This window comes from Bos taurus, chromosome 14, assembly GCF_002263795.3.
Source record: "Bos taurus isolate L1 Dominette 01449 registration number 42190680 breed Hereford chromosome 14, ARS-UCD2.0, whole genome shotgun sequence".
Taxonomy (NCBI): domain Eukaryota; kingdom Metazoa; phylum Chordata; class Mammalia; order Artiodactyla; family Bovidae; genus Bos; species Bos taurus.
In genome coordinates this window covers 60,774,263-60,800,514 of record NC_037341.1, presented here as the reverse complement: position 1 = coordinate 60,800,514, position 26,252 = coordinate 60,774,263, and the positions used below count along the sequence as shown (strand labels likewise).

The following is a 26,252-nucleotide window of genomic DNA, read 5'->3' as shown; positions in this document are numbered from 1 at the left end:
AGAGTTTAAGGAAAGTAGAAAGAGGCTTAAAAGTTTAAGTTTAGGCAGAGTGGTCGAGGTTACTATAGTTTTTAGTTCTCTATAATAATTTCCCTAGGGTTTTAGGGATAAGTTAAAATTTCATTTTTTCAGCAGTTGTGTGTTTTGTATTGATAAAAGTACAGATACCTAAAATGTTTAGTAATATTGACTGCATGGCAATACAATAAATGACTGTATTTTCAACTTAATTGTCTTTCATTTTCACTTCATTTCCTGTGTTTTAAAAGAGTAGGTTCCTTTTCTGTGCTCTGCAGCCTCCCACCCTGCCCAGAGCAGAGGAACCAGCCATTTTATCAGAAACTAGAAGTTCCCAGTTCTTCTTTTTCTAGGTGTGGTTCTGGTTCATACTTTGCACTTTGGCAAATATTAATCTTTGACCATAACTGACAGTATTCAGATCACAGAGAAATAGGTATAGTATATTCGAAGTGCCTCTTGGTTTAGATTATTTTATCAGTAAGCTGGCTTCTTTTGGGAAGCTTTGGAATGGTGAAGGGGGGCGCCACAGTCCTAAGTCCAAGCCTGAGGGTTCTTGGGGAAAATGTCAGGTACACAGAAAAGGTACACAGTCAAGGAAGTCTGACGCTTCTATCCCTGTACATGATGAGGAAGAAGAACAACAGTAGGAAGGCACAAATGATCAGAGTAATGTTCTAGTCTGTTCTTTCTAGTCTTTGACTCAGGATGGGGATGCTTATTAGTTAAGTCAAAGGGCAACTTTTACCCTTACTAGTATTTGAGGTTCTTGGAAGAGATATCTTTCTGGATGTCCTTCCAGCATTAGCTTTCCAGAACTATCTTCAGTTCCAGGGGGGCATGGAGGACACAGAAGTAGCTGCATGTCCCTGCTGTGATACTCCCCCAATGGTGAGGGATGAGGGATGTGGCCACTTTTCAGTAGAGACTGCAGTACAGTTACCTTGGGCCATGACTGAATGGAGAATTGTTCAGAGACTAGGAGGAGTCAACAGAGCCTTGGGAGCTAAAGTGAGATCAAGTTAACAATGGAGTGCAGTCCTGTCTGAATAGAGTGGAAGAACCAGACTATGAGTTAGATGAGCTGCAGATTTTAGCAGCAGAAGCTCCATGGGACACCCAGATGCTTTCTTGGAAAACAGCAGGGGAAGGGGTAGAAATGTAAAGCATAAAGAATTTAGCCAAAGGAACTATTTATCAGGCTAAAATTGAGTACATAGTTTTAAAAGAAATCTGGCTAATCTGCTGTTGAGGAAAATCAGATAAATAATTAGAGAAGAAACAAGTTATGTTTCTTTGTGAGTAATTTTTCAAAGCCATTATCAATAGCCAACTAAGACTTGGAGATGTTCCAAGTAAAAATTTCTTCTGTACTGCTGCTGTCTCCTGAGGGACTTAATGAAGACACCGCTGAACTCTCCTGTATCAGCTGACAAATATGATTGTATATTGGCTAGAGATGCCATGCTTGTGGTTCATGGGGAATTTGGCAAAGTCTGGCTGCTTGTCTTGGGGTTATCAGATGGAAGAAATTTTCTGATACTTGTTTGTAATCTATAAGCCCATTACATTGAAATTACATTGATCTCTTAATTCGTTAAGGAACATGTTTGAAAAACTTTAATCCTCTTAAAATATGGTCTGGTACTCCCTTGCCAGTTGTACCATGACAGCGCTAGGGAAGGGACATGTAGGTTAGTAGCCTGCAGTGCCACTGAACTCTACCTTCTGAGGGACAGAAACACCACAGATCTAATCATGGGAACAGTAGGGTCATGCTGTAATTGACTTTTCTGGATTTCCAGGCCTCTTGCAGATCTCTGAGTTCTTTTTTTTCCCATATGCAGCCTGGGCCTGGGGAGAGGAAGCATCAGGGATTTTTGGTGTGATTGTATTCCTTTTGTAGCATTTCTCATAATAGTAATCTAAAGAATATTTGTATGGTCATTTGCAAATATTTGTCTTCCTTACTATACTTTAAACTCCACAGCAAAATCTATGTCTGCTGAGCTGTATTTGCCAGCTCTTAGGTAGTGTCTGGCATACACTAGCCATTTAGTGAATACTGAGTGAATGAATAAATAATGAATGAGTTAGTGTTAGTAGTTACTTGCACATCTATAAATAAATTAGAATTTTATGGTCTGAATTAATTTTATGGTAAATTACAGCTTCATCCAAGCTTATCTTTTAATGCTAAATGTATAATCTTTTAGGAGATTATATTAGATACAATATATTCAGTGATGTACTGATAAATGTTAACCACAGGCTCTCTGTAAGAAAATGTCCTGGTTGGTGGTATTTTCCAATTTTCATAGTCTATAAAAACGTCCACAATGGCTGCTTTCAAGTAACTCAGATTACTTCATCGATTGCAGAATTGAGAAGAAATGTGCGCAAGCTGTTCTTAAGACTCAGTGAAAGTTGGCTCCAGATCAACGTTGAAGCACATTTTTATGCCTTTTTAGTAATGCATTGTTCATATAAAGAGTATGCTGGTGATGCATTCAGTAGAACATGTGCTTTAGAAAGATTTTGAATTAGTCAACTGCAAATGATAAACTTAGAAAGTTTCTGTAGCTCAACATAATAGAATTTTATTTCTCACAGTGTGAAGTCCACACTACTGTCTGTGGCTGATCATCAGAGACTCCCTTCCAAGTAGTCGTTCAGATTCCCAGCCTCCTTCTATTTTTTAATGGATCCTTTATCCCCCAGGGTCTTGAATGAAGAGCTTGATCATAGCATATGAGAGTTTTGAATGGTCATGAAATGGCACACATCATTTTGCTTGTAATCCATTGGCCAGAACATAATAATGGCCATCTCTACAAGGGAGATTGGGAAATGTAATTTTCTAAGAGACAAAGGAAATAAATTTAATAGCTAGCTAGATACGACTGAGCGACTTCACTTTCACTTTTCACTTTCATGCATTGGAGAAGGAAATGGCAACCCACTCCAGTGTTCTTGCCTGGAGAATCCCAGGGATGGGGAAGCCTGGTAGGCTGCCGTCTATGGGGTCGCACAGAGTTGGACACGACTGAAGCGACTTAGCAGCAGCAGCAGCAGCAGTGTCTTCCACAGTTTTCTAGTCATGTGATAGGGTCAAACCAATCAATTTAACACTTTATTTCTGACAAATGCACACATTGATAAGCATTATAGATTAGTGGTAGAGCCTAGTAAATTCTTTTATTCTGTGCAAAGTTAGCTGGTTTTATCAACTTTGCCTTGGTCTCATTAGCATCAGTCTCTAAGCAGTAATCCTTCATTTCTCTGAAATACTCTATTATTTATTATCCCTATTTAGATGAAAATCAGAGTTTTCAGAGGTTTACATTCCTTTAAGTTGTTGTGTGCAGTTAACATAGTTTGGTTTGTGACTATGAAGTTTAGCTATTACATTTACCATTTTTATGGTTTTGAAGAGATATTTCTATTTTCCTTAGTTTTTTCCCCTTTTTAACCCCAACAAGGATGTTTGTGGAATGGAACATATGGTAATAAGGGACAAATTTGGGTCACTAGTATTTCACCTCTTATATTGCTATATTACTTTGAAAATATTGGCATATTTAGAACTGAAAGTAATAATACCTTATAATTTTGAATCCTCTGTGTCTTTGTATTCTCAGGGCCTAGATTTTTTGTTTTGATAAATGATGACCAGCCATACTAATAAGCTTTAACCTTGGTGATTTATGAGCATATATATTTCTAAGATGTTTTAAAAGCATTTATCATAAGGTACATTTGCTGGTTAACTTAACTGGCTAAAGGATTCCATTAACAAAAGTCCTGCTATTTTATCCCAAATTAGTTAATTTTTTTCCACAGACACAGAATTCAGCTCTAATAGACATCAATTGTTTCACAGACAGTTAGTGAAAATTCACTTCACAGCACATCTATGTATTTGTAAGACGTTGTTCAGTATCAGCAATTGATGAGTTGCAGTGTATGTAAAGGGCTTTAAGTGAAATTGTCAGTTTCTGTATTAATTTAAGTGAGTGGATTTAGGCTTTCTGATCCTTAAAGATTAATAGATTCTTAATCCGAAAGTAGGAGGAGATAGTGAGAGAAGGGTAACTGGGTATTAGGATATGAGGATTACTAGAGGCCAGCAGTTTAGGAAGGAACATAAGATCTAGTCAGAATTCCCTGGTGGCTCAGACGGTAAGGAGGGAAACCTGGGTTTGATCCCTGGGTTCGGAAGATTCCCTGGGGAGGACATGGCACCCCCCCCCCCCCCCCACTCCAATGTTCTTGCCTGGAGAATCCGTGGACAGAGGAGCCTGGTGGGCTAGAGTCTATGGAGTTGCAAAGAGTCAGACACGACTAAGTGATTAAGCACAGCACAATGTGGATAGCCCAGAGAGGATGGGAAAGTATTAATACATAGTGTCTTTAATAGAAATCAGACAGCATCCTTCACACCTTGCAGTCATTTATTTTATGTATTAATATCCACTGAGTGTTAACAGATAAGGAAAACTAAGCTCATAGTGCTTCTAGTTCTTCTTTTTTTTTTTTTTTCATTTTGTGCTGCTTGGAAATGATACTGCTTGTACAATGAGTTAACTTAAATTTATAAATTTGTACACATAGTATCAGACATTTATCTAGTTTGCACTGGGTAGGGCTGGTTATAGCCTCCTCTAACCTACCCTAGTCATTCTGAGGAACACACTTGTAACTCATTGAACACACTGAGTTGGGAATTGCTGCCCTGATGGCTCTCTTAACTTTACCAAACATCAGAATCACCTGTAGGATTTGGCAAATAAATAAAAGAAAATAACATATTTCTGCATTCTTTCCCAGTTTCTGATTCAGTAGGTCTGGGGTGTAGCCTGAAAAGGTACACTTCTAAAGTTTCCAGGTGATACTTAGGCTGCTGTTCTAGGGATACTCTTGAAACTCTCTGGAAGAGCTTAAGTAACCTGCTTACCTTGTGACAAATAATGAAGCAGCAGTAAGTTGTTTCTGCAAATGATCATGATTAGATAGTTGTCTGTCTCACAAACTCTCATTTCTGTTTCATTATCAATTATCAGGTACAAAAGGATGTTATTCTTCAATATTCTGAGTGTGACTTAGTCCAGATAACTTCATATCATAAAATCATATAGATGTATTATCACTGTTAACATGAATCATAATTTTTTTTAAAAAACCAGAAAAATTCAAATTTAATTTTTAATGTTATTTTCTGGTTCTATATTTAGTTGCTTTCACTTTTAAAAGAGATCTGCAGTACCTACATTTGTCACAAGATGGCATTTAAAGGCTGAAGATTTTGGTTGAAATTTGATTTTTGAGACTATTGATGAGTTAAATGTATAATGTTTCATATGTATTCAAACCAAAAGAAATTTGAACTATGATGTATTTTTTAAAATTTGAGTGAGATTTTGATATTTTAATATAAAAAATGCTTTCTTATTATAAAAATTAGATAGTAACAAAAATTAATGTTATTGATGATTAATTCTTTTGGAAACAGACGGAACATGAATCTTAGTGTAATAGCATAAAAATTTTATTACATTACATCCCCCAGAAAGATTTCAAATGATTTCAAGTTAGCAAAAATTTAGGTCTTACTGTTCTAAAATGTATAATGTCTTATTATGCAAATAGAGTTTCCCAGGTGGCTCAGTGGTACTCCTTCTGCCAATGCAAGGAACACAGGAGAACTGGTTTGATTCCTGGGTTGGAAAGATCCCCTGGAGTAGGAAATGGCAACCCACTCCAGTATTTTTGCCTGGAAAATTTCATGGACAGAGGAACCTGGTGGGCTACAGTCCACAGGGTCAAAAGAATTGGGCACGACTGAGCAACTGACTGAGCAAATAGATTCAAGGGATTAGATCTGATAGACAGAGTGCCTGATGAACTATGGACGGAGGTTCGTGACACTGTACAGGAGGCAGGGATCAAGACCATCCCCAAGGAAAAGAAATGCAAAAAGGCAAAATGGTTGTCTGAGAAGGCCTCACAAACAGCTGTTAATAGAAGAGAAGCGAAAGGCAAAGGAGAAAAGGAAAGATATATCCATTCGAATGCAGAGTTCCAAAGAATAGGAAGGAGAGATAAGAAAGCCTTCCTCAGCGATCAATGCAAAGAAATAGAGGAAAACAATACAATGGGAAAGACTAGAGATCACTTCAAGAAAATTACAGATACCAAGGAACATCTCATGCAAAGATGGGCACAATAAAGGACAGAAATGGTATGGACCTAACTGCCGGGGTCCAGCCCTGGTGGATCCAGGGAATTCAAAGCGGGGACGGCGTAGGCGAGGATCAGGAAACAACTGCTTAATTAAACGTTAATTAAGGATATAAAGAGTAATAGAATAAGGATAGCTCAGTGAGGAAATTCAGTGGAGAAAAGAGGCTGAATAATTCAGCCAGAAGGTGAGCGAGAGAATGACATGGGGAGACCAAGTTTTGGTGAACAAGGCCCGCACTTTATTTTCCAAAGTAGTTTTTATACCTTAAGTTATGCATAGAGGATAATCGGGGAAGGGGTAGAGTCATGCAGCAAGCCAGGCTTTCTTCCTGCAAACTTATCATATGCAAAAGCTTAGGTGATTTGCATCATCTTCTGGCCCGGAGGCCTGTTAACATTTTAAGACCCTTTCTTCAGAAAACTTATTTTTCTCTAAAGGTGATTGGTCAGGACCCACCCTCCAAAAGCATTAGATAAAGTTGCATTCCTACACAGCAAAGGTGTGGTGGGCTATAACAAGAAAAAGAATTAGCTCAAGGGTCCCAGGTTACAAACATTAAAGCTATGCACTCAATACTTACACCAATTATATTAATCAATACACTGCCAGGGACACAGCAGGTAAGGGATATGGAAACTTAGCAGCAAACATTGGCCCAACAAGTGAAAATCCCTTCACCAATACAATTTCTAATCAATCTTTTAACTGCTCAAAGGAATCTGTATTTAGACAGTTTAGAACATCTCATGCCTCTCACAGTTGGGAGGATCTGAGCAATCACATGTGGCCGGAAAAACCTATTCAGGCAGGCTAGAGGACTTCCAAAGGAGTTTGTAGGTTGAAACACTATCACACCCAGGAACTTTGTTAACTGGAGCTGTAAGTTAACTCTTCTTTTCAGAGAGAGGTAGTGGGGGACAACCCTCTGTAAAGTCAGAGGTGTAGGTGAGAGCACAAAGCAGAAAGTAGGCAGACTCTGGTTTTGGGGGTAGATGCTCAAGAATTTCCAGGGGGTACTCCTGAGGCTCGATCCCGCCTTTGCGTATGCTGAGCCTCCTTCCTCATGACCTTTGCCATGGGTGGAGTTCCTCACGCTGGCTCCTGGCAGTGATAGACTTCCAGTTGAGCTATTCCAGACCCTGAAAGATTATGCTGTGAAAGTGCTGCACTCAATATGCAATATGCAATATGCACTCAATATGCAATATGCCGGCTCCCGGCACCTAACAGAAGCAGAAGATATTAAGAAGAGGTGGCAAGAATACACAGAAGAACTATACAAAAAGATCCTCATGACCCAGATAATCATGATGGTGTGATCACTCACCTAGAGCCAAATCCTGGAATATGAAGTCAAGTGGGCCCTAGGAAGCATCACTCAAACAAAGCTAGTGGAGGTGATGGAATTCCAGTTGAGCTATTTCAAATCCTCAGAGATGATGCTGTGAAAGTGCTGCACTCAATATACCAGCAAATTTGGAAAACTCAGCAGTGGCCACAGGACTGGAAAAGGCCAGTTTTCATTCCAGTCCCAAAGAAAGGCTATGCCAAAGAATGCTCAAACTACTGCACAGTTGCACTCATCTCACACACTAGTAAAGTAATGCTCAAAATTCTCCAAGCCAGACTTCAACAGTATGTGAACTGTGAACTACCAGATGTTCAAGCTGGTTTTAGAAAAGGCAGAGGAACCAGAGACCAAATTGCCAACATCCGCTGGATCATCGAAAAATCAAGAGAGTTCCAGAAAAACATCTGCTCTATTGACAATGCCAAAGCCTTTGACTGTGTGGACCACAACAAACTCTGGAAAATTCTTAAAGAGATGGGACTACCAGACCACCTGACCTCTTGAGAAATCTGTATGCAGGTCAGGAAACAACAGTTAGAATTGGACATGGAACAACAGTCTGGCTCCAAATAGGGAGAGGAGTACGGCAAGGCTGTATGTTGTCACCCTGCTTATTTAACTTATAAGCAGAGTACATCATGAGAAACACTGAGCTGGATGAAGCACAAGCTGGAATCAAGATTGCTGGGAGAAATATCAATAACCTCAGATATACAGATGATACCACCCTTATGGCTGAAAGCAAAGAAGAACTAAAGAGCCTCTTGATGAAGGTGAAAGAGGAGAGTGAAAAAGTTGGCTTAAAACTCAACATTCAGAAAACTAAGATCATGGCATCCAGTCCCATCACTTCATGGCAAATTGATAGGGAGACAGTGGAAACAGTGGCAGACTTTACTTTCTTAGCTCCAAAATCACTGCAGATGGTGACTGCAGCCATGAAGTTAAAAGACGCTTACTCTTTGGGAGAAAAGTTATGACCAACCTAGACAGCATGTTAAAAAGTAGAGACTTTAGTTTGCCAACAAATGTCCACCTAGTCAAAGCTATGGTTTTTCCAGTAGTCATGCATGGATGTAAGAGTTGGACTATAAAGAAAGCTGTGCACCGAAGAATTGATGCTTTTGAACTGTGGTGTTGGAAAAGACTCTTGAGAGTCCGTTGGACTGCAAGGAGATCCAACCAGTTGATCTGAAAAGAAATCAGTCCTGAATATTCATTGGAAAGACTGATGCTGAAGCTGAAACTCCAATACTTTGGCCACCTGATGCAAAGAGCTGACTCATTTGAAAAGACCCTGATTCTGGGAAAGATTGAAGGCAGGAGGAGAAGGGGAAGACAGAGGATGAGATGGTTGGATGGCATCACTGACTCAGTCACTGACAGGGGGTCTGGTGTGCTGCAGTCCATGGGGTCACATAGAGTCAGACACGACTGAGTGACTGAACTGAACTGAGCAACTGAGCATGCAGGCATGCACATTATGCAAATAGAAGACATAGATGTTGCCCCCAGTGAGCTTTGAATGTAGTTGGAGAAACATGAAGAGAAATGTATATCCAGTTTGAAGAGAGAACAAAATAAAAATGATCAAGTACAGTGTTGTTTGATATAGACTGTACAAACAATGTGAACTGAAATAATGGGCAATGAAGCAAAAATTTTAAATTGCATTTTACAAAAGCATCCTTGTATCGGTTGAAAATAGCATGTTGAATTTTTCTTTTACTGTGATTATCTATATTATTATAATTGATTCAAACCAAGGAGAAATGTTTAGCCATCTGGAGAGCCTTAAGATTCAGTATTTGACATAAATATGACATTAAAATCACTTGATTTTTTTTGATTAATTGAAAAACATTTTTTGGAAGAAGATAAAAGTTTATCTGCCCATACAGATGTTAGTTTTAAAATTCTTTGATTCCTGGAGTCTGAAAAACGCATCTATTAAAAAATCAAGAGTAGGATGATGGTTACCAGGGGATGGGAGGGAGAAAAGGGAATTTGCTGTTTAATGGATATAGACTTTGAATTTTACAAGACACACAAATTTTGGAGATCTGTTTCACACCAATATAAATATACCTAATACTACTGAACTGTGCAGTTAAAAATGGTTAAATTGTGCATTTTATGTGAAGTGTCCTAGTAAAATTATGAAAGTGTTAGGTTTCTATTAATCAGCAATATTCCTAAGCTTTATTTTAGCCATTAAGAGCTACTCAAAAGAAATAAAAGCCCCTCAAGAAGCTGTAATATATTTGGTGATAAAAGATTAACCTATTATTAGTAGGTAACCTACTGAAAGTCCAACATAAACCAGGCATTGTGCCATGGTGCCAGACATTTTATATAAATTATTTCAATCCTCAAAACAACAACAGGAAAATGAATATTAATATCCCTATTTCTTATTTTATCATTAAGGGAACTAAGTTCTATAAACATGAAGGTTCAGTACCTTGTTGAACTTGGAATTTAGTTGGAGAAAAATGAAGAGTAATGTATATCCAATTTGAAGAGAGAACAAAATAAAAATGGTTGCCAAGGTTCCTTGGAGTTGGTATTAAATCCAATTTTTTCTAGCCTCAAAATCCATTTTTTGTGTATTTTATTATGCCTCTAATTTAAATAAAAAGCAATTAAAGAATACAAAGAAACAAATAGTAATTATACATTCTAGTTTGGTATTTCTACTGCCAGTAAATATTGTCTATTTCATTATAGTTATTTTGACAGAGTTAAAAGATACGTAATTTAATTAACAATAGTAGTTAATCTGGATTGTGTTTTAACTTTAGAAAGAATGACCATACATACATATATATATATATTAGCTTGAGTTGTTGTCTCTCTTTTTACTTGCTTTTAACTTTGGAAACACTAATTTCTTTTCCCTGTATATTCACGTGCAGGTTATGTGGGTATGTAATTTGTGCCGAAAACAACAAGAAATCCTCACTAAATCCGGAGCATGGTTTTATAATAGTGGATCTAATACACCACAGCAACCTGATCAAAAGGTTCTCCGAGGACTGCGGAATGAGGAGGCGCCTCAGGAGAAGAAAGCAAAACTGCATGAGCAGGCCCAGTTCCAAGGACCCTCAGGTGACTTATCTGTACCTGCAGTGGAGAAAAGTCGATCTCATGGGCTCACAAGACAGGATTCTATTAAAAATGGGTCAGGAGTGAAGCACCAAATTGCCAGTGACGTAGCTTCAGACAGGTAAACATTTTGCTTAATCTTTAGGTAAATATTATTTTTAAACTTCATTCCAAACAGAAATAAAAATACATGACATGTTTAGGCAACAAATGAGTTGTCTAAATATAATGTAAATGTCCATATGTTTTGTAGCAATGCTGAAAGTGATGTTAGGACTTGAGCTCTTATATGTTTGAACAGTCGTAGATTTGATGAAGGAGTGTCAGATTGTTCCAGAATAAAGAAGTGAAATGAAACAGGGAGCCTTGGTAGGAGGTCATGATCCCAGGAAAGACAAATGGGCATAAGAGCAATGGGAATGAAGGAGATGGTTTTTAAGACACTTTGGAGAGGTTGGATTGATGGGACCAACTGGAAGAGGAATTGAGAGAATAGGGAAGATTAATCACGTTTCCAAAGGTTCTACCTCAGGTTGAAGCATGAAATGGTTTTCCAGCTGATGAAAGGGTTTCATAGTTTGATTTTTCCATTGACTAACTCTGTTATTAACTCTTTGGCTCAGTTCAATGGGCTTCTCTATGTTCAAAGTGTTAGACTTTTAAAAATAGTTTATGAGTCTTAGATTTCCTAATTTTGGAAAGGGAGAATGAAAAGTTTTGTTGGGAAGATTATTTTTCTATACCATATTCCTCTGTTTGAACTGACAATTTAAAAAAAAATCTAGTTCACACTATGTTATCTGGAAGTGGCAGATGCATTTACATGTGAACAACTATAAAGTCATGCATTTGTTGAAACACAAATCTAAATTGTGCTTACAGGATGGTCGGTTCTGAGTGTTACTAAAATGCAAGTCTGTGTGCCCCACGCACAGTGAGGCCAAATAGTACCAAAGCTTTGGAGTCTGGAACAGAGAAAGATATATTGCGATGCCATGAGAGGAGACAGGTGGCTCACATCCTCAGAACCCCAAAAGCTTTCACCAAAGCCCTTCATAGGAAAGGTGAGGGAGGGGTGTAGTTAGCGTCAGATCCTTTGTTCTTGAGGTCAGATCATGGTTGGGTAAGAATATTCCCACAAACCTCCACCAAAACAAATGATATTCTCTGTTCTGACAAGAAAAGGCAAGGTCCCGAGTCTCAACTTCTGCTCTGTGAGCTCCAGGCCCTGGCTAAGAGAAGGGGGCTGGTTACCCTGCCCAGGAGTGTTCACATCCAGCACCCGGTCTAGGTCTTCCTACCGGGGTCCGGGCCTGGCAGATGAGGCTGGCAGTGCTCTCAGGAATGGGTCCCCAGACCCTGCGTGGCCGTCATCACTGAGGGAACCCAGTGCCCAGGACTGCAGGCTTTTCATTTAAACTGGAGAGAATCATTTGTGGCAAATGCCAGTCAGATTAATTCCCAGCTCACAACAATTGCCCTTCTTTGAGAAGAGCCCCAACCACAGAGGTGGACCTGAAGTAATGGTGTACGGTGTTCTTATAACTTAATCCCGACCTCTGGCCACCTCCTAGGGGTAGACAACTGATCAAGCTGTACCAGTTTTGAAACTTAAATGGACAGACTGAAGCTGTTACCTTAATGACAGTATCCACATACTCAGGTGCTGAGGCCTCCATGGACTGTGACTCATGGAGACTGCCCCCGCCATTGGTAAAGGCCTGGGCCCAGCCACTGGGCAGACTTGGCAGGGGCTCTGGAACTTGGCAGGGCACAGCCCTTAGCCTGTCCCAAGCCACCCCAGCTCATCTGCTGGTCCCCAGGCCAGAGGCCCAGGAGGACCTGGGGCAAAGGGCACAACCCACCTCTCACTGCCCTTTCTGCTTGGAGGATCACTGGAGTCTGACTGTTGGCAGAGGGGACCTCTAGCCACTGCTCTAAGGGTCTTGTGCTAATGGTCACACGCTGGCCAGGTAAGAGTGGTGTGCTAAGGGCTGCCTGCCCACACTGCCCCCATTACAATTTGAAGGCAAGGAACAAATCTCTCCTTTAAAGTTAACATCAGATTCTGCTCAGTAGGAGTTTCTTAGTAACAGAATTTGACTTACGTTTTGTGATGTAGATCCCCCTCCAACTTGAGGACACCTGCTGCCTCTGCTTAGTCACTTCAGTTGTGTCTGACTCTGTGTGACCCAATGGACTGTAGCCCACCAGGCTTCTCTATCCACGGGATTCTCCAGGCAAGGATACTGGAGTGGGTTGTCATTTCCGTCTCCAGGGGATCTTTCTGACCCAAGGATTGGACAGCTGACCCCCGCCCATTTTCACAGTGACAGCTCTTAACTATCTTTCTGCAGAGCCTGGACTTTGGCCGCTGGCCTGAGGTCTGACCCAGTGTAGGATGGTGATGCCCTCCAACCTCTGTCTGCCACCCAGTCAGTCTTCTCTGGCTGGACACCCCGCCAGGTGCCAGGAATGGAAAAGCTCAGACTCGAAATCAAAAAGAGGGGAGCGTTGGCTGAGAACTGGAGGACTGTGATCCTCCATGTCTGTAGGGTGGGGAAGGTGCTCAGCTGAGGCGGAAGAACCCAAGCCAGGCTGGCTACCAGCAAGACCTGTCCCCTGGTGTCCATGACCCTCCAGGCTCATGGCTGTTTGGAGTCTGGCCATCTCGACTCCTCTGCTGGCTCTCAGAGCCTTGCCTGCCTCTAGCAGACATGCCCCTGGAGGCGTGCCCTCAGCCCCATCACCCACGCCCCTTCTGTGTCCAGCTTAGCTGAGGCACGCCTGCCTCTATTCCATGAGCACTCAATTATGACAGGTAAGGTAACTATGAGTGACTTTGTTGTTGGTGTTCAGTCGCTAAGTCGTGTCTAACTCTTTGTGAACTCATGGACTATAGCCCACCAGGCTCCTCTGTCCATGGGATTTCCTAAGCAGGAATACTGGAATGGGCTGCCGTTTCCTTTTCCAGGGGGAGTCACTTTAGAAGATGCCTGAAGCCATCACCCTGGTGATGCTACATCTTAGGAAAATAATGAAATGATGGCTGTGCTGGTTGTTTGAAAACTAGCAAAAGTGAAACAGACAGTGTAAATCCTATCTTGGGCAAAACAGTGGTGATTTCATGGCTGGTATGTTGTGAACACGTCTCAGTGCAAAATCTCAGGAACTCAGGAATTTTAAGCTTAGAGGACCATCTTAGATTGAGGACACAAAAATTTAAGAGCAGGTAGTTTTTTATACGTAAGGCAATCCAAGGCATTGCCTGTAGGGATGTGGGAAATGATCCAGTTAAGGAAGCAATACAATATTGGATGCATTCAAGACCTTAACCTCTTAGCAATTGTGTCTCAATCTTACTGGTACTTTTGGGAGACAAAGTATCATTTCACAGAGTTATCCCATGCAATGGGTAAGGAGGCTGCGGGTATTTATCCATAACTTTCCTTTGTTGTTGGATTAAGACTATTTCTGGTGGGTATTAACTCTCTGGAACTCATTGCTCAAGCATATTCCTGTGCCAGAGAAAACAGTCAGGCAGAATATTACAAATACAGTAAGAAAGCATCACTATGTAGGGAACAGTGAAGGAATAAGGCAATGTGGGTTGAGACAGCAGCAGTGTCTGCTACACAAGGACTTCATGAATCAGGAAAAATTGTGAAATGGCAAGTATAATGATCAAAGTATATGAACTTTGATGAAAAAAATAGATGATAACCAATGGAGCTAGGATTTTAAATGAATAAACGGTAATAAAATGGATAATGGAAGCAGACTCCTTCAAAAACTCGATAGCTGAATGAGATAGTTTCCTTTGGACTCTAGAAAGTTAGGTTTAGGAAGAAAAAAGGAAATATTAGAAGCCTGGATCACATAATAGATTATTAAGCTTTGGAGTGCATATTGTTAAGAGGTTATGGACGTTAAAAATAAACCCAACAAATTTATGAGTAATTACTTCACCATTGTAGGGAAATTAGAAGCATATCTCTAATCTTTGAAGAAGGTGGTAAAAACAAATATATTTCTTTCAATATTATCCCTTGATGCTTCTTTCACTGACAAAGGACTAGCCCAAATGAACAGTAGAATTCTGACACATTATGGGGAAGCATAATTCAGAATTATGAATGTTGAAAGCTGAACATTCAGAAAACTAAGATCATGGCATCTAGTCCCATCACTTCATGGGAAATAGATGGGGAAAGAGTGGATGACTTTATTTTTGGGGCTCCAAAATCACTGCAGATGGTGATTGCAGCCATGAAATTAAAAGACGCTTACTCCTTGGAAGGAAAGTTATGACCAACCTTGATAGCATATTAAAAAGCAGAGATATTACTTTGCCAACAAAGGTCCATCTAGTCAAGGCTGTGGTTTTTCCAGTGGTCATGTATGGATGTGAGAGCTGGACTGTGAAGAAAGCTGAGTGCTGAAGAATTAATGCTTTTGAACTGTGGTGTTGGAGAAGACTCTTGAGAGTCCTTTGGACTGCAAGGAGATCCAACCAGTCCATCCTAAAGGAGACCAGTCCTGGGTATTCATTGGAAGGACTGATGCTGAGGCTGAAATTCCAATACTTTGGCCACCTCATGAGAAGAGTTGACTCATTGGAAAAGACTGTGATGCTGGCAGGAATTGGGAGCAGGAGGAGAAGGGGACAACAGAGGATGAGATGGCTGGATGGCATCACCAACTCGATGCACATGAGTTTGGGTGAACTCCGGGAGTTGGTGATGGACAGGGAGGCCTGGCATACTGCAATTCATGGGGTCACAAAGAGTCGGACACGACTGAGCGACTGAACTGACTGACTGACTGACAGTTGTGATTGGAGTGACTGGAGTTATAAATACCCTTCTCTCAATAACTGATAGAACCAGTAGGCAGAAAATCATCAAAGATATAGTAGACTTGAAAAACAGTATCAATCAACCTGACCTAATTGATATTTACAGAACAATCCAGCAAACAACAATAGCATATTCATTCTTATTAGTGGTACAAAGAATAGTAAGAAGATAGACTGTATTCTGTCCTTTAAACAAGTCTCATTGTGCTGAAACAGTGAATATCCATTTAAAAATGAAATTTGAAGCTTGCTTTTTTACCATAAAAATAACCAAAAATGGATCATAGCTATAATAATAAAAATTAGAAGTATAAAACTTATCAAAGAAAATGTAGAAGAAAATCATTGTGACCTTGCTTTGGGCTAAAACTATAAAGCTTCTAGGAAGAACCAGAGGAGGCTATCTTCATGATATAGGCAAAGATTCCATAGATAAACACAGAAAGTGCTAACCATAAAAGGCAAAACAATGACAAACTAGACATCATCAAAATAAAAACTTTGTTCATTAAAAGATACTAAGAAAATGTATAACCAAATTAAACTTTAAGAAATTTCCAGAGAAAATATTTGCAATACATGTAGCTGAAAAAGAAATATAAAGAACACTTACCTTTAAATAATATAAATAAGGGACTTCCTTGCTAGTCCAGAGGCTGAGACGCCAATCTCCCAATGCAGGTGATCTGAGTTCAATCCCAGGTTGGGTTGCAGATCCCACATGCTGCAATTAAGAGTCACATGCTACAACTGAGAGGCCAGGCACAGCCCAATTGAAAAACAAAACAAAAGCCCTAAAAGTGCAAAAAGTATTTTCTTCACGACAGAAATGCACAAATGGCTGCTAACCTGATAAAACTACAAGGAGAATGTCCTGTCTTTATTCATTTGAAAGATGCAAAGCAAGACAACAATGAGACACTTTAGATGCACTCACTTGGAAAAGCTACAATTGTAAAACAAAAATGAAAACCATGATATCATTTAACATCTGTGAGGATTTGGAGCAATTGGATCCAACCAGTCCATTCTGAAGGAGATCAGCCCTGGGATTTCTTTGGAAGGGATGATGCTAAAGCTGAAACTCCAGTACTTTGGCCACCTCATGCGAAGAGTTGACTCATTGGAAAGGACTCTGATGCTGGGAGGGATTGGGGGCAGGAGGAGAAGGGGACGACAGAGGATGAGATGGCTGGATGGCATCACTGACTCGATGGACGTGAGTCTGGGTGAACTCTGAGACTGGTGAGTTCAGAGGGAGAACCCTGATGGACAGGGAGGCCTGGCGTGCTGTGATTCATGGGGTCGCAGAGAGTCCGACATGACTGAGCGACTGATCTGATCTGATCTAATCTGATCTCAAATACTTTGCTGGTGAGAGTATACTTCCTCTACTTCATTTACTCTGCTGGTGAGAGTAAATGCTTTCTGTTTTCAGTTGAATTAAACTTGAACCATTGTCAAGTTTCTTTCATTTAAGAGACATAAATGGAATTGCAATATATGCCAGTTTGCCCAGGACAGTCCAGTTTGCACCTGCTCTCCTGGCAGCCTGCACAGGTTGGCTTTTATCCTGGATTTTTTTATATGAAATATTTCATTGAGTTGCCTTATAAACTGGCTTGAGTTTGATAGGTCTCCACCTTATACTTTTAGCTTCTGACATGATTTAATTCTGTGTGGAACATATGTGCAGTTAACAAAGTTCTGATCTGAAATACAGCCAGCAACAGTCTATCTTTTCCCCAACTTTTCAGACATAAGATAGTTAACATTCCTCTTTCAAGGACAGGATGTAAGCGCTTGTGGACAAAATGAAGTGTGGTTGAAAGGTGGTGGTGGGAGAAGTATTTAATATCACTGTCCCACTTACCCTGTGGTTATAAACCAACTTTGTCATGGCTCATTCTTTGGCATTTGAGATGCAGAAATCAAAGTTTGCATAGTCTTTGGAAAATTTAGATTACAGTTTGGATGTTTTTTATATAGTGGTATTGTCATTTATTGTAGACTTTAAATGTGTAAATGTTTATATACTTTATTATTTGGTAATTTAAAAAGCTTTTGCAATGAGTACTTCATCAGCAAGGTGCTAAAAATTGAAAATGTGTTTGACTGTGTATAACCCGCACAAAATTTTTGTTTCACTTGCCATCCACTAGGGGGCTCATAGTCACTGAATATATCACTGCAGAAAACAAAATATCTGGTGGAAAAGCATCTATTTCAAAAATTAGTATAGTTATTTTAAGAAGAACCGAAAATCACAGAATAATACATATATAGATGGTATAGTTTACATGTCATTTTGAGAAACATTTATTTTACATGAAATGACTGCTTTAAGATTAATTTTATTTATTTTGAATTCCAAGTTTCTTTGTGCTCAAAAAGTAAATTACTGGCTTCATTAACATAAGAACGCCATTGCACTGGTAAGTGTTGACCTTTTAAAAAGAATTTGGAAAGTGGTGGTTATCAACTATAAGACACTGAAAATTTTCCCTACAAAAAGTAAGGGAGGAAATGAACAAATTAAACAGATTTCATGATGTAAGAGTCAGGTATCTTCTTCATCAATGTAGTCCTAGCGCCTTACACAGTAATTGATACAGTGTGCTTAGTGAAGGGCTTCTCTGGTGGCTCAGTGGTGAAGAATCCACCTGTCTTGCCCCAAGATGGAAGTTTGATCCCTGGGATGGGAAGATCCCCTGGAGAAAGAAATGGTAACCCACTCCAGTATACTTGCCTGGAAATCCCCATGAACAGAGAAGCCTGGTGAGCTACAGTCAATGGGGTTGCAGAGAGTTGTACACGACTTAGCGACTGAACAATCAGTATCAATGTGCTCGGGGAACAGTTACTGAAAACCTGAATGAATGGAATAATAAAATAGCTTAAGGAAAAAGAAGGCTGATCTATAAGGGCATGGGGATGTCTGACAGAACCCCAGGAAAAGAATGAGGATAAACTTTATGAACAATTGGAGTTATGGATTCAAATTCTACAAACTCTTATCTCACTGTCTTTTCTCTACTTCTCATCCTAACTGTTCTTTCTTGTGTCTTTCCAAAATGGTTTTTACTCTTCAGCTGTTCTGTGTGGTAGGAAAGACGACCATCAATAGAAATTTGTTGAACAAATGAATGAAAGGAATATTGTAGTAGCCTTCATATTGAAAACCAGTATATTATCATAATTTTACATAATGCTTGGGGATTTATATGGTAAGTTAACTTAAAGAAAAGTGATGTAGAGAGATTGAGTAGTTAGGAAACAAAACTTTGCTATGAAAATGCAGTTACAAAGTCTAAGATAACGCATAGTTGAACTGGGATTTATGCTACTTAGGGTTGAGATAGAGCATGAAGTATAAATTCTTGCCATTTGAAACCTATTAAAATGCCTCAACATTTAACTATATAATGGTACATATATAAGAGTATTTTAGGAGGGGCTGTGTGCATTTTGTTCTGACATTCAGTATCAAAATTGATCTTGCCAGTGGCCCATAAAAATATTACCCAGTCTAAAAGGATATAAATAGCATTTTATGTTTCAGGTCTCTTAAACTGGCTGCAAAATCAAGAGCAACTTCTGAACTCATTCATAGCATATACTTGTTAGTGAAGTTAGATTAAATTTATTTTTAATTTATCAGCAAGTGTTAGAAATTATTTTCTCCTAAATGACCTAGTATTATTCTAGATTCATTGAATTATTCTATAGAGATAGCTTTGATAGCTATTTGAAAAATATGTATGCTAATTAAATACAGTTTATGTGCTAATTAAAATACAGTTTATAATCAGCCACACTTTTTATTTGAATCTTGTTTTGGACTCTTGATTTTTGAGTAAATCTGAAAACTTCTGAGGTCATAGGGAAAGATTGTCTTATGCTTCAAAGTGTATTTCTTCTGTGTGTTATGTCCCAGTTCTATATACCTACTCCATATCCTAGCCACTCAGTTTCTTTTTCTTCTACAAACACTGGTGCTATTTTTGTATGCATTTCTATACCTATTCTCTGCAAATACAATAATATATTCTTCATATATAAATACATACATACATTATTTTACATATAAAATATATGTATATATATTATATATGTGTATATATTTATGGGATTCCCTGGTGGCTCAGTGGTAAAGAATCCGCCTACCAATGCAGGAGATATGGCTTCAATCCCTGATTCAGGAAGATCTCCTGGAGAAGGAAATTGTGACCCACTCCAGTATTCTTGCCTGGGAAATCCCGGACAGAGTAACCTGGTTGGCTACAGTCCACAGGGTCACAAAAGAGTTGGATACACTAAACAACAACGACAATATATGTTTTTTCCTTTAAAATGATAGCATATATATAGTATTCTATGTCTCTTTTTTCATTTAATAACATATGTTTACCAATACATAAATGACTGTGCTTCATTATTACTTTTTGGCTTTGCCTCATGGCTTGCAGGGTCTTAGTTCCCCAACCAGGGACTGAACCTGGACCCCAGCATTGGAAGCGTGGAGTCCTAACCACAGGACTGCCAGGGAACTCCCATTTCACCATTATTTTTAATGGATGTGTCAAAATTATTTAGTTCCTAATGATGGAAACTTAGGTTATTGCCAAAATTTTTTAGTTTACAAACACTGTTGTAATAAATAATCTTATAAATATGTGGATACACATATATGTGTATATATAAAATCTTGTACAAGAGTAAATCTGTAAGGTAAATTCCCAAGTGGAATAACTTGGGCAAAAAATACGTGCAGTTTAAACTTTTTTTTTTGGCATTGGCAAATTGTTTACTATAGAGAATGTACCAATTTATACTTCGGTTCACAGTTATTCAGTTCAGTTCAGTCGCTTAGTTGTGTCCGACTCTTTGCGACCCCATGAATCGCAGCACGCCAGGCCTGCCTGTCCATCACTAACTCCCGGAGTTCACTCAGACTCATGTCCATCGAGTCAGTGATGCCATCCAGCCATCTCATCCTCTGTCGTCCCCTTCTCCTCCTGCCCCCAATCCCTCCCAGCATCAGAGTCTTTTCCAATGAGTCAACTCTTTGCATGAGGTGGCTGAAGTACTGGAGTTTCAGCTTTAGCATCATTTCTTCCGAAGAAATCCCAGGGCTGATCTCCTTCAGAATGGACTGGTTGGATCTCCTTGCAGTCCAAGGGACTCTCAAGAGTCTTCTCCAACACCACAGTTCAAAAGCATCAATTCTTCGGCGCTCAGCCTTCTTCACAGTCCAACTCTCACATCCATACATGACCACTGGAAAACCCTCAGCCTCGACTAGATGGACCTTTGTTGGCAAAGTAACGTCTCTGCTTTTCAATATGCTGTCTAGGTTGGTCATAACTTTTCTTCCAAGGACTAAGCATCTTTTAATTTCATGGCTTCAGTCACCACCTGCAGTGATTTTAGAGCCACCCAAAATAAAGTCTGACCCTGTTTCTACTCTTTCCCCATCTATTTCCCATGAAGTAATGGGACCAGATGCCATGATTGTCATTTTCTGAATGTTGAGCTTTAAGCCAACTTTTTCACTCCACTTTCACTGTTATCAAGAGGCTTTTTAGTTCCTCTTCACTTTCTGCCATAGGGTGGTGTCATCTGCATATCTGAGGTTATTGATATTTCTCCTGGCAATCTTGTGCTTCTTCCAGCCCAGCATTTCTCATGATGTACCCTGCATATAAGTTAAATAAGCAGGGTGACAATATACAGCCTTGATGTCCTCCTTTTCTTATTTGGAACCAGTCTGTTGTTCCATGTCCAGTTCTAACTGTTGCTTCCTGACCTGCATACAAATTTCTCAAAAGGCAGGTCAGGTGGTGTGATATTCCCATCTCTTTCAGAATTTTCCACAGTTTATTGTGATCCACACAGTCAAAGGCTTTGGCATAGTCAATAAAGCAGAAATAGATGTTTTTCTGGAACTCTCTTCCTTTTTCCATGATCCAGCGGATGTTGGCAATTTGATCTCTGGTTTCTCTGCCTTTTCTAAAACCAGCTTGAACATCTGGAAGTTCACGGTTCATGTATTGCTGAAGCCTGGCTTGGAGAATTTTGAGCATTACTTTGCTAGCATGTGAGATGAGTGCAATTGTGCGGTAGTTTGAGCATTCTTTGACATTGCCTTTCTTTGGGATTGGAATGAAAACTGACCTTTTAGTCCTGTGGCCACTGCTGAGTTTTCCAAATTTTCTGGCATATTGAGTGCAGCACTTTCACAGCATCATCTTTCAGGATTTGAAATAGCTCAACTGGAATTCCATCACCTCCACTAGCTTTGTTCGTAGTGATGCTTTCTAAGGCCCACTTGACTTCACATTCCAGGATGTCTGGCTCTAGGTCAGTGATCACACCATTGTGATTATCTGGGTCGTGAAGATCTTTTTTATACAGTTCTTCTGTGTATTCTTGCCACCTCTTCCTAATATCTTCTGCTTCTGTTATCCATTCCATTTCTGTCTTTTGTCGAGCCCATCTTTGCATGAAATGTTCCTTTGGTATCTCTGATTTTCTTGAAGCGATCTCTAGTCTTTCCCATTCTGTTGTTTTCCTCTATTTCTTTGCATTGATCGCTAAAGAAGGCTTTCTTATCTCTTCTTGCTATTTTTTGGAAGTCTGCATTCAAATGGGTATATCTTTCCTTTTCTCCTTTGCTTTTCGCTTCTCTTCTTTTCACAGCTATTTGTAAGGCCTCCCCAGACAGCCATTTTGCTTTTTACATTTCTTTTCCATGGGGATGGTCTTGATCCCTGTCTCCTGTACAATGTCACGAACCTCAGTCCATAGCTCATCAGGCACTCTATCAGATCTAGGCCCTTAAATCTATTTCTCACTTCCACTGTATAATCATAAGGGATTTGGTTTAGGTCATAGCTGAATGGTCTAGTGGTTTTCCCTACTTTCTTCAATTTAAGTCTGAATTTGGCAATAAGGAGTTCATGGTCTGAGCCACAGTCAGCTCCTGGTCTTGTTTTTTGCTGACTGTATAGAGCTTCTCCATCTTTGGCTGCAAAGAATATAATCAGTCTGATTTCGGTGTTGACCATCTGGTGATGTCCATGTGTAGAGTCTTCTCTTGTGTTGTTGGAAGAGGGTGTTTGTTATGACCAGTGCATTTTCTTGGCAAATCTCTATTAGTCTTTGCCCTGCTTCATTCCGTATTCCAAGGCCAAATTTGCCTGTTACTCCAGGTGTTTCTTTACTTCCTACTTTTGCATTCCAGTCCCCTATAATGAAAAGGACATCTTTTTGGGGTGTTAGTTCTAAAAGGTCTTGTAGGTCTTCATAGAACCGTTCAACTTCAGCTTCTTCAGTGTTACTGGTTGGGGCATAGACTTGGATCACAATTATTAGGAATCTTATTTTCTAATTCTTTAGCCAGTACAATGTTATAAAACTTTGACCTTTACCAGTCTGACTTATGTAAAATTATAGTGCATTATAATAAACATGTGCAGAAGTGCTCAACTGGATCCGGGTATAGGTTATTCTGGATCTTTGGCTCAGAGTCTCACTAGGCTGCAGGTAAAGTGCTGACTGGGATTGTAGGTCCTCTGCTGCTCAGGGACCTTTTCCAGCCTCACTAACTGTTGGCAGAATTCAGTGCTTGCAGTTAGGTGTTAGACTGAGGCCCTCAACTCTTAAAGGCTACCCATTGTTCCCCTTGATGACTCAGACGGTTAAGAATCTGCCCGCAATGTGGGAGACTCAGGTTCGATCCCTGGATTGGGAAGAGCCCCTGGAGAAGGGAATGGCTACCTACTCCAGTATTCTGGCCTGGAGAATCTCAGGACAGAGGAGCCTGGCAGGCTGTAGTCCATGGATTTGCAAGGAGGCTGACATGACTGAGTGACTAACACTTTGACTATTCCCTGCCATTTGTCCTTCCCTGTAGCGTGACAGTTTTTCTTTACACCAACAGAAAGCCTATGCTGCTCTGAATCTCTCTGACTTCTCTCTCTGACCTCTGTAAACTCTCAGGCCCACCTTCCATAATTTTCCTTTTGATTAACTTAGACTAGGCTGAGTAGGTACTTCATATACAAAGAATCACCTTCCTTTTGTCATATGATGTAGCCTGATCACTGGAGTAAAATCCCATCATATTCACAGGTTCTGTCTGCTCTCAAGGGCAGGGGATAACAAGGTATGTACACTGGGTCGTGGGAATCTCAGGGGTTATTTTGGAATTCTGTTTTCCTTAGATTGCTAGTATTTTTTCCCAGTTTGTTATCTTATGATTATGCCTATGTTTCTCTTTTTCATATAAACATAAATGCATCTTATACTGGAGTATTTTTCTTATATGAGTCTCTATATTTAAACAAACAGATATAATTCACTTGTAAAAAATTCACCCCTTCAGAGTATAAAACTCAGTGGATTTTAATATATTAATGAATTTGTGCAACCTTTAATGCTGTCTAATTCCAGAACATTTCCATCATCCTCAAAAGAAACTCTGAACTCATGAACAGTCAATCCCATCCTCCCCTGCCATCAGCTCCCTAACACCACTGATCTACTTTAGATCTCTGTGGTTTTGCCTGTTCTGGACATTTCATAAGAAGAATCAATATGTGGCCTTTCGTGTGTGGCTTCTTCTACTTAGCGTGATGTTTTCAAGATGCATGTTGAAGCATGCATTGGTGGTTTGTTCATTTTATGACTGAGTGTGGATATACAATATTTTGCTTTTCCCTTCATCAGTTGATGGACTTTTGAATTATTTCCACTTTTTTGTCTATTATGAAAAATACTGTAACGCAAGTTTTTGTGTGGACATACGTTTCAGTTCTTGTGTTTGTCTTTTTGATTTAGTCATCCTAGTGAGTGTGAACTTTGGTCTCACTGTGGTTTTGATTTGCATTTCCCGATTCATGATGTTGATCATCTTTCCTTGTGCTTATTGGCTATTTATATATTTTTAATGGAGAAGTGTCTAATCCTTTGTTGTGGCCCTCATCTCTCTAAGATTAAGAAATGTGGGTGTGAACCCTGGGTTGAGATGATCCCCTGGACAAGGAAATGGCAATCCACTCCAGTATTCTTTGTCTGGAAAATTCCATGGACATAGGAGCCTGGCAGGCTATAGTCCATGGGGTCACAAAGAGTTGAACACGACTGAGCACATCCATGTATACATGCTATTAAATTTTGTGTGATTTTCTCTTGTTCAAAAAAAAAAAATTATCAGTATGATTTCCTATAAAGCTATTATGATTTTATTTTTAAACTGTGAAATAGTGACCTGTCTGAAATGTATTGAAGTATGATGTGAAATGCAGATCCAACCTGGCTTTTTTTCACGATTACTCCTTTGACTTCTATATTTATTTTAAATAATTGGTCCTTTCCACTGATTTGAGATGTCATTTTACCATATATTTAATTATATCTTACAGTGTAGATATTCTATACTGTTCTATTGATAAGTCTGTTCAAAGCATATATCTAGTTTTAAAAAGCCATTTTATTCCTTAAACAATCCACACTATTAGTTGTTGAAAGCAACATGAACTTTAGTAATACTATTAATTTCATAGTTACTTAGCTGTCTTATGGAGTATTTAGACTATGGAGTGACTGAATTATGAAGTGGTGAAGTCCTGGAGAATTGGAAGCTTATGTTTTTGCCAATAATACTTCTTCCAGTTATATAATTTGAATGCATTAGTGGCCATACTAAAACATGAGGAGAGAAATAGTAGTTATGATAGAAATGAATAATGAAAGATCCTTTCCTTCGAAATGCTATTGCTGGAAATGCTATTGATAAACCACATGACAAGTAATTTGAATGATTACAAATTAATCTGTTTTTATTATTTTTGCCACCAGATGGCGCAGGTACTTCTCAAAAGCAAATCTAATTCTATGATCACTCCACCTGAACTAGATAAATAGCTGGTTATAGACTAATTCTGGGCTTCCCTGGTGGCTCCGTTGGTAAAGAATCTGTCTGTAATGCGGGAGATGTGGGTTCGATCCCTGGGTTGGGATGATTCTGAAGGAGGGGGTGGCAACCCACTCCAGTATACTTACCTGGAGAATCCCCATGGACAGAGGAGCCTGGGGGCTACAGTCCATGTGGTCACAAAGAGTCGCCTAGGACTGAGCAACTTTCACTTTGGACACTTTGAACTTTTGATAGACTAATATGAGGATTAAGTTGGCATTTGATATTGTGAGATATAGGACTTCTTGCCTATCATTGCCTTTCATATTCGAATATGATGTTTATTTCCAAAATGTTTATCTTCTGTTCTGAGGTCTTCATCTACCAGACTTGTATTTTCATCTGCAGGTTGTACAGTCTGAGCTTTTGTTCCACAGATACTTTCACAATGTATTTTCAATCTGTGTCTATTCCCTCCCAAAGTAGCAGCTTCTTTGTCATTCCCTTATCCTGCTGGTTTTACCACCAGGCATCCTCTGTCCAAGTTAAGATACTTAGATACTACTTCCTAATCCTCTCCCTGTTGATTTTCATATTCAATGACTATTTATAAAGGTTTTGGTCAGTTCCACCTTTGTTACTACTCTGTTTAGGTATTACCTGTGTCTTGCTTTCTGACTTCCTGTTTCTCAGTTTATTTGCCTTTTTTTTACATATTCTACTTTATTTTCAGAATCGTGTTTTTGAAATA

The 26,252-nt window shown here is 39.4% G+C and overlaps 1 protein-coding gene across 27 annotated transcripts in view; it reads left to right on the top strand.

Moving 5' to 3' along the window:
* Window positions 1-26,252, top strand: part of RIMS2 (regulating synaptic membrane exocytosis 2) — a 608,892-nt gene that overhangs the window by 167,518 nt on the left and 415,122 nt on the right. For all 27 annotated transcript variants that reach the window (XM_059874470.1, XM_059874473.1, XM_059874468.1 and 24 more), the window contains one exon: window positions 10,532-10,842. In XM_059874470.1, coding sequence (XP_059730453.1) covers window positions 10,532-10,842 — 311 coding nt within the window. The remainder of the gene's footprint in view (window positions 1-10,531; window positions 10,843-26,252) is intronic.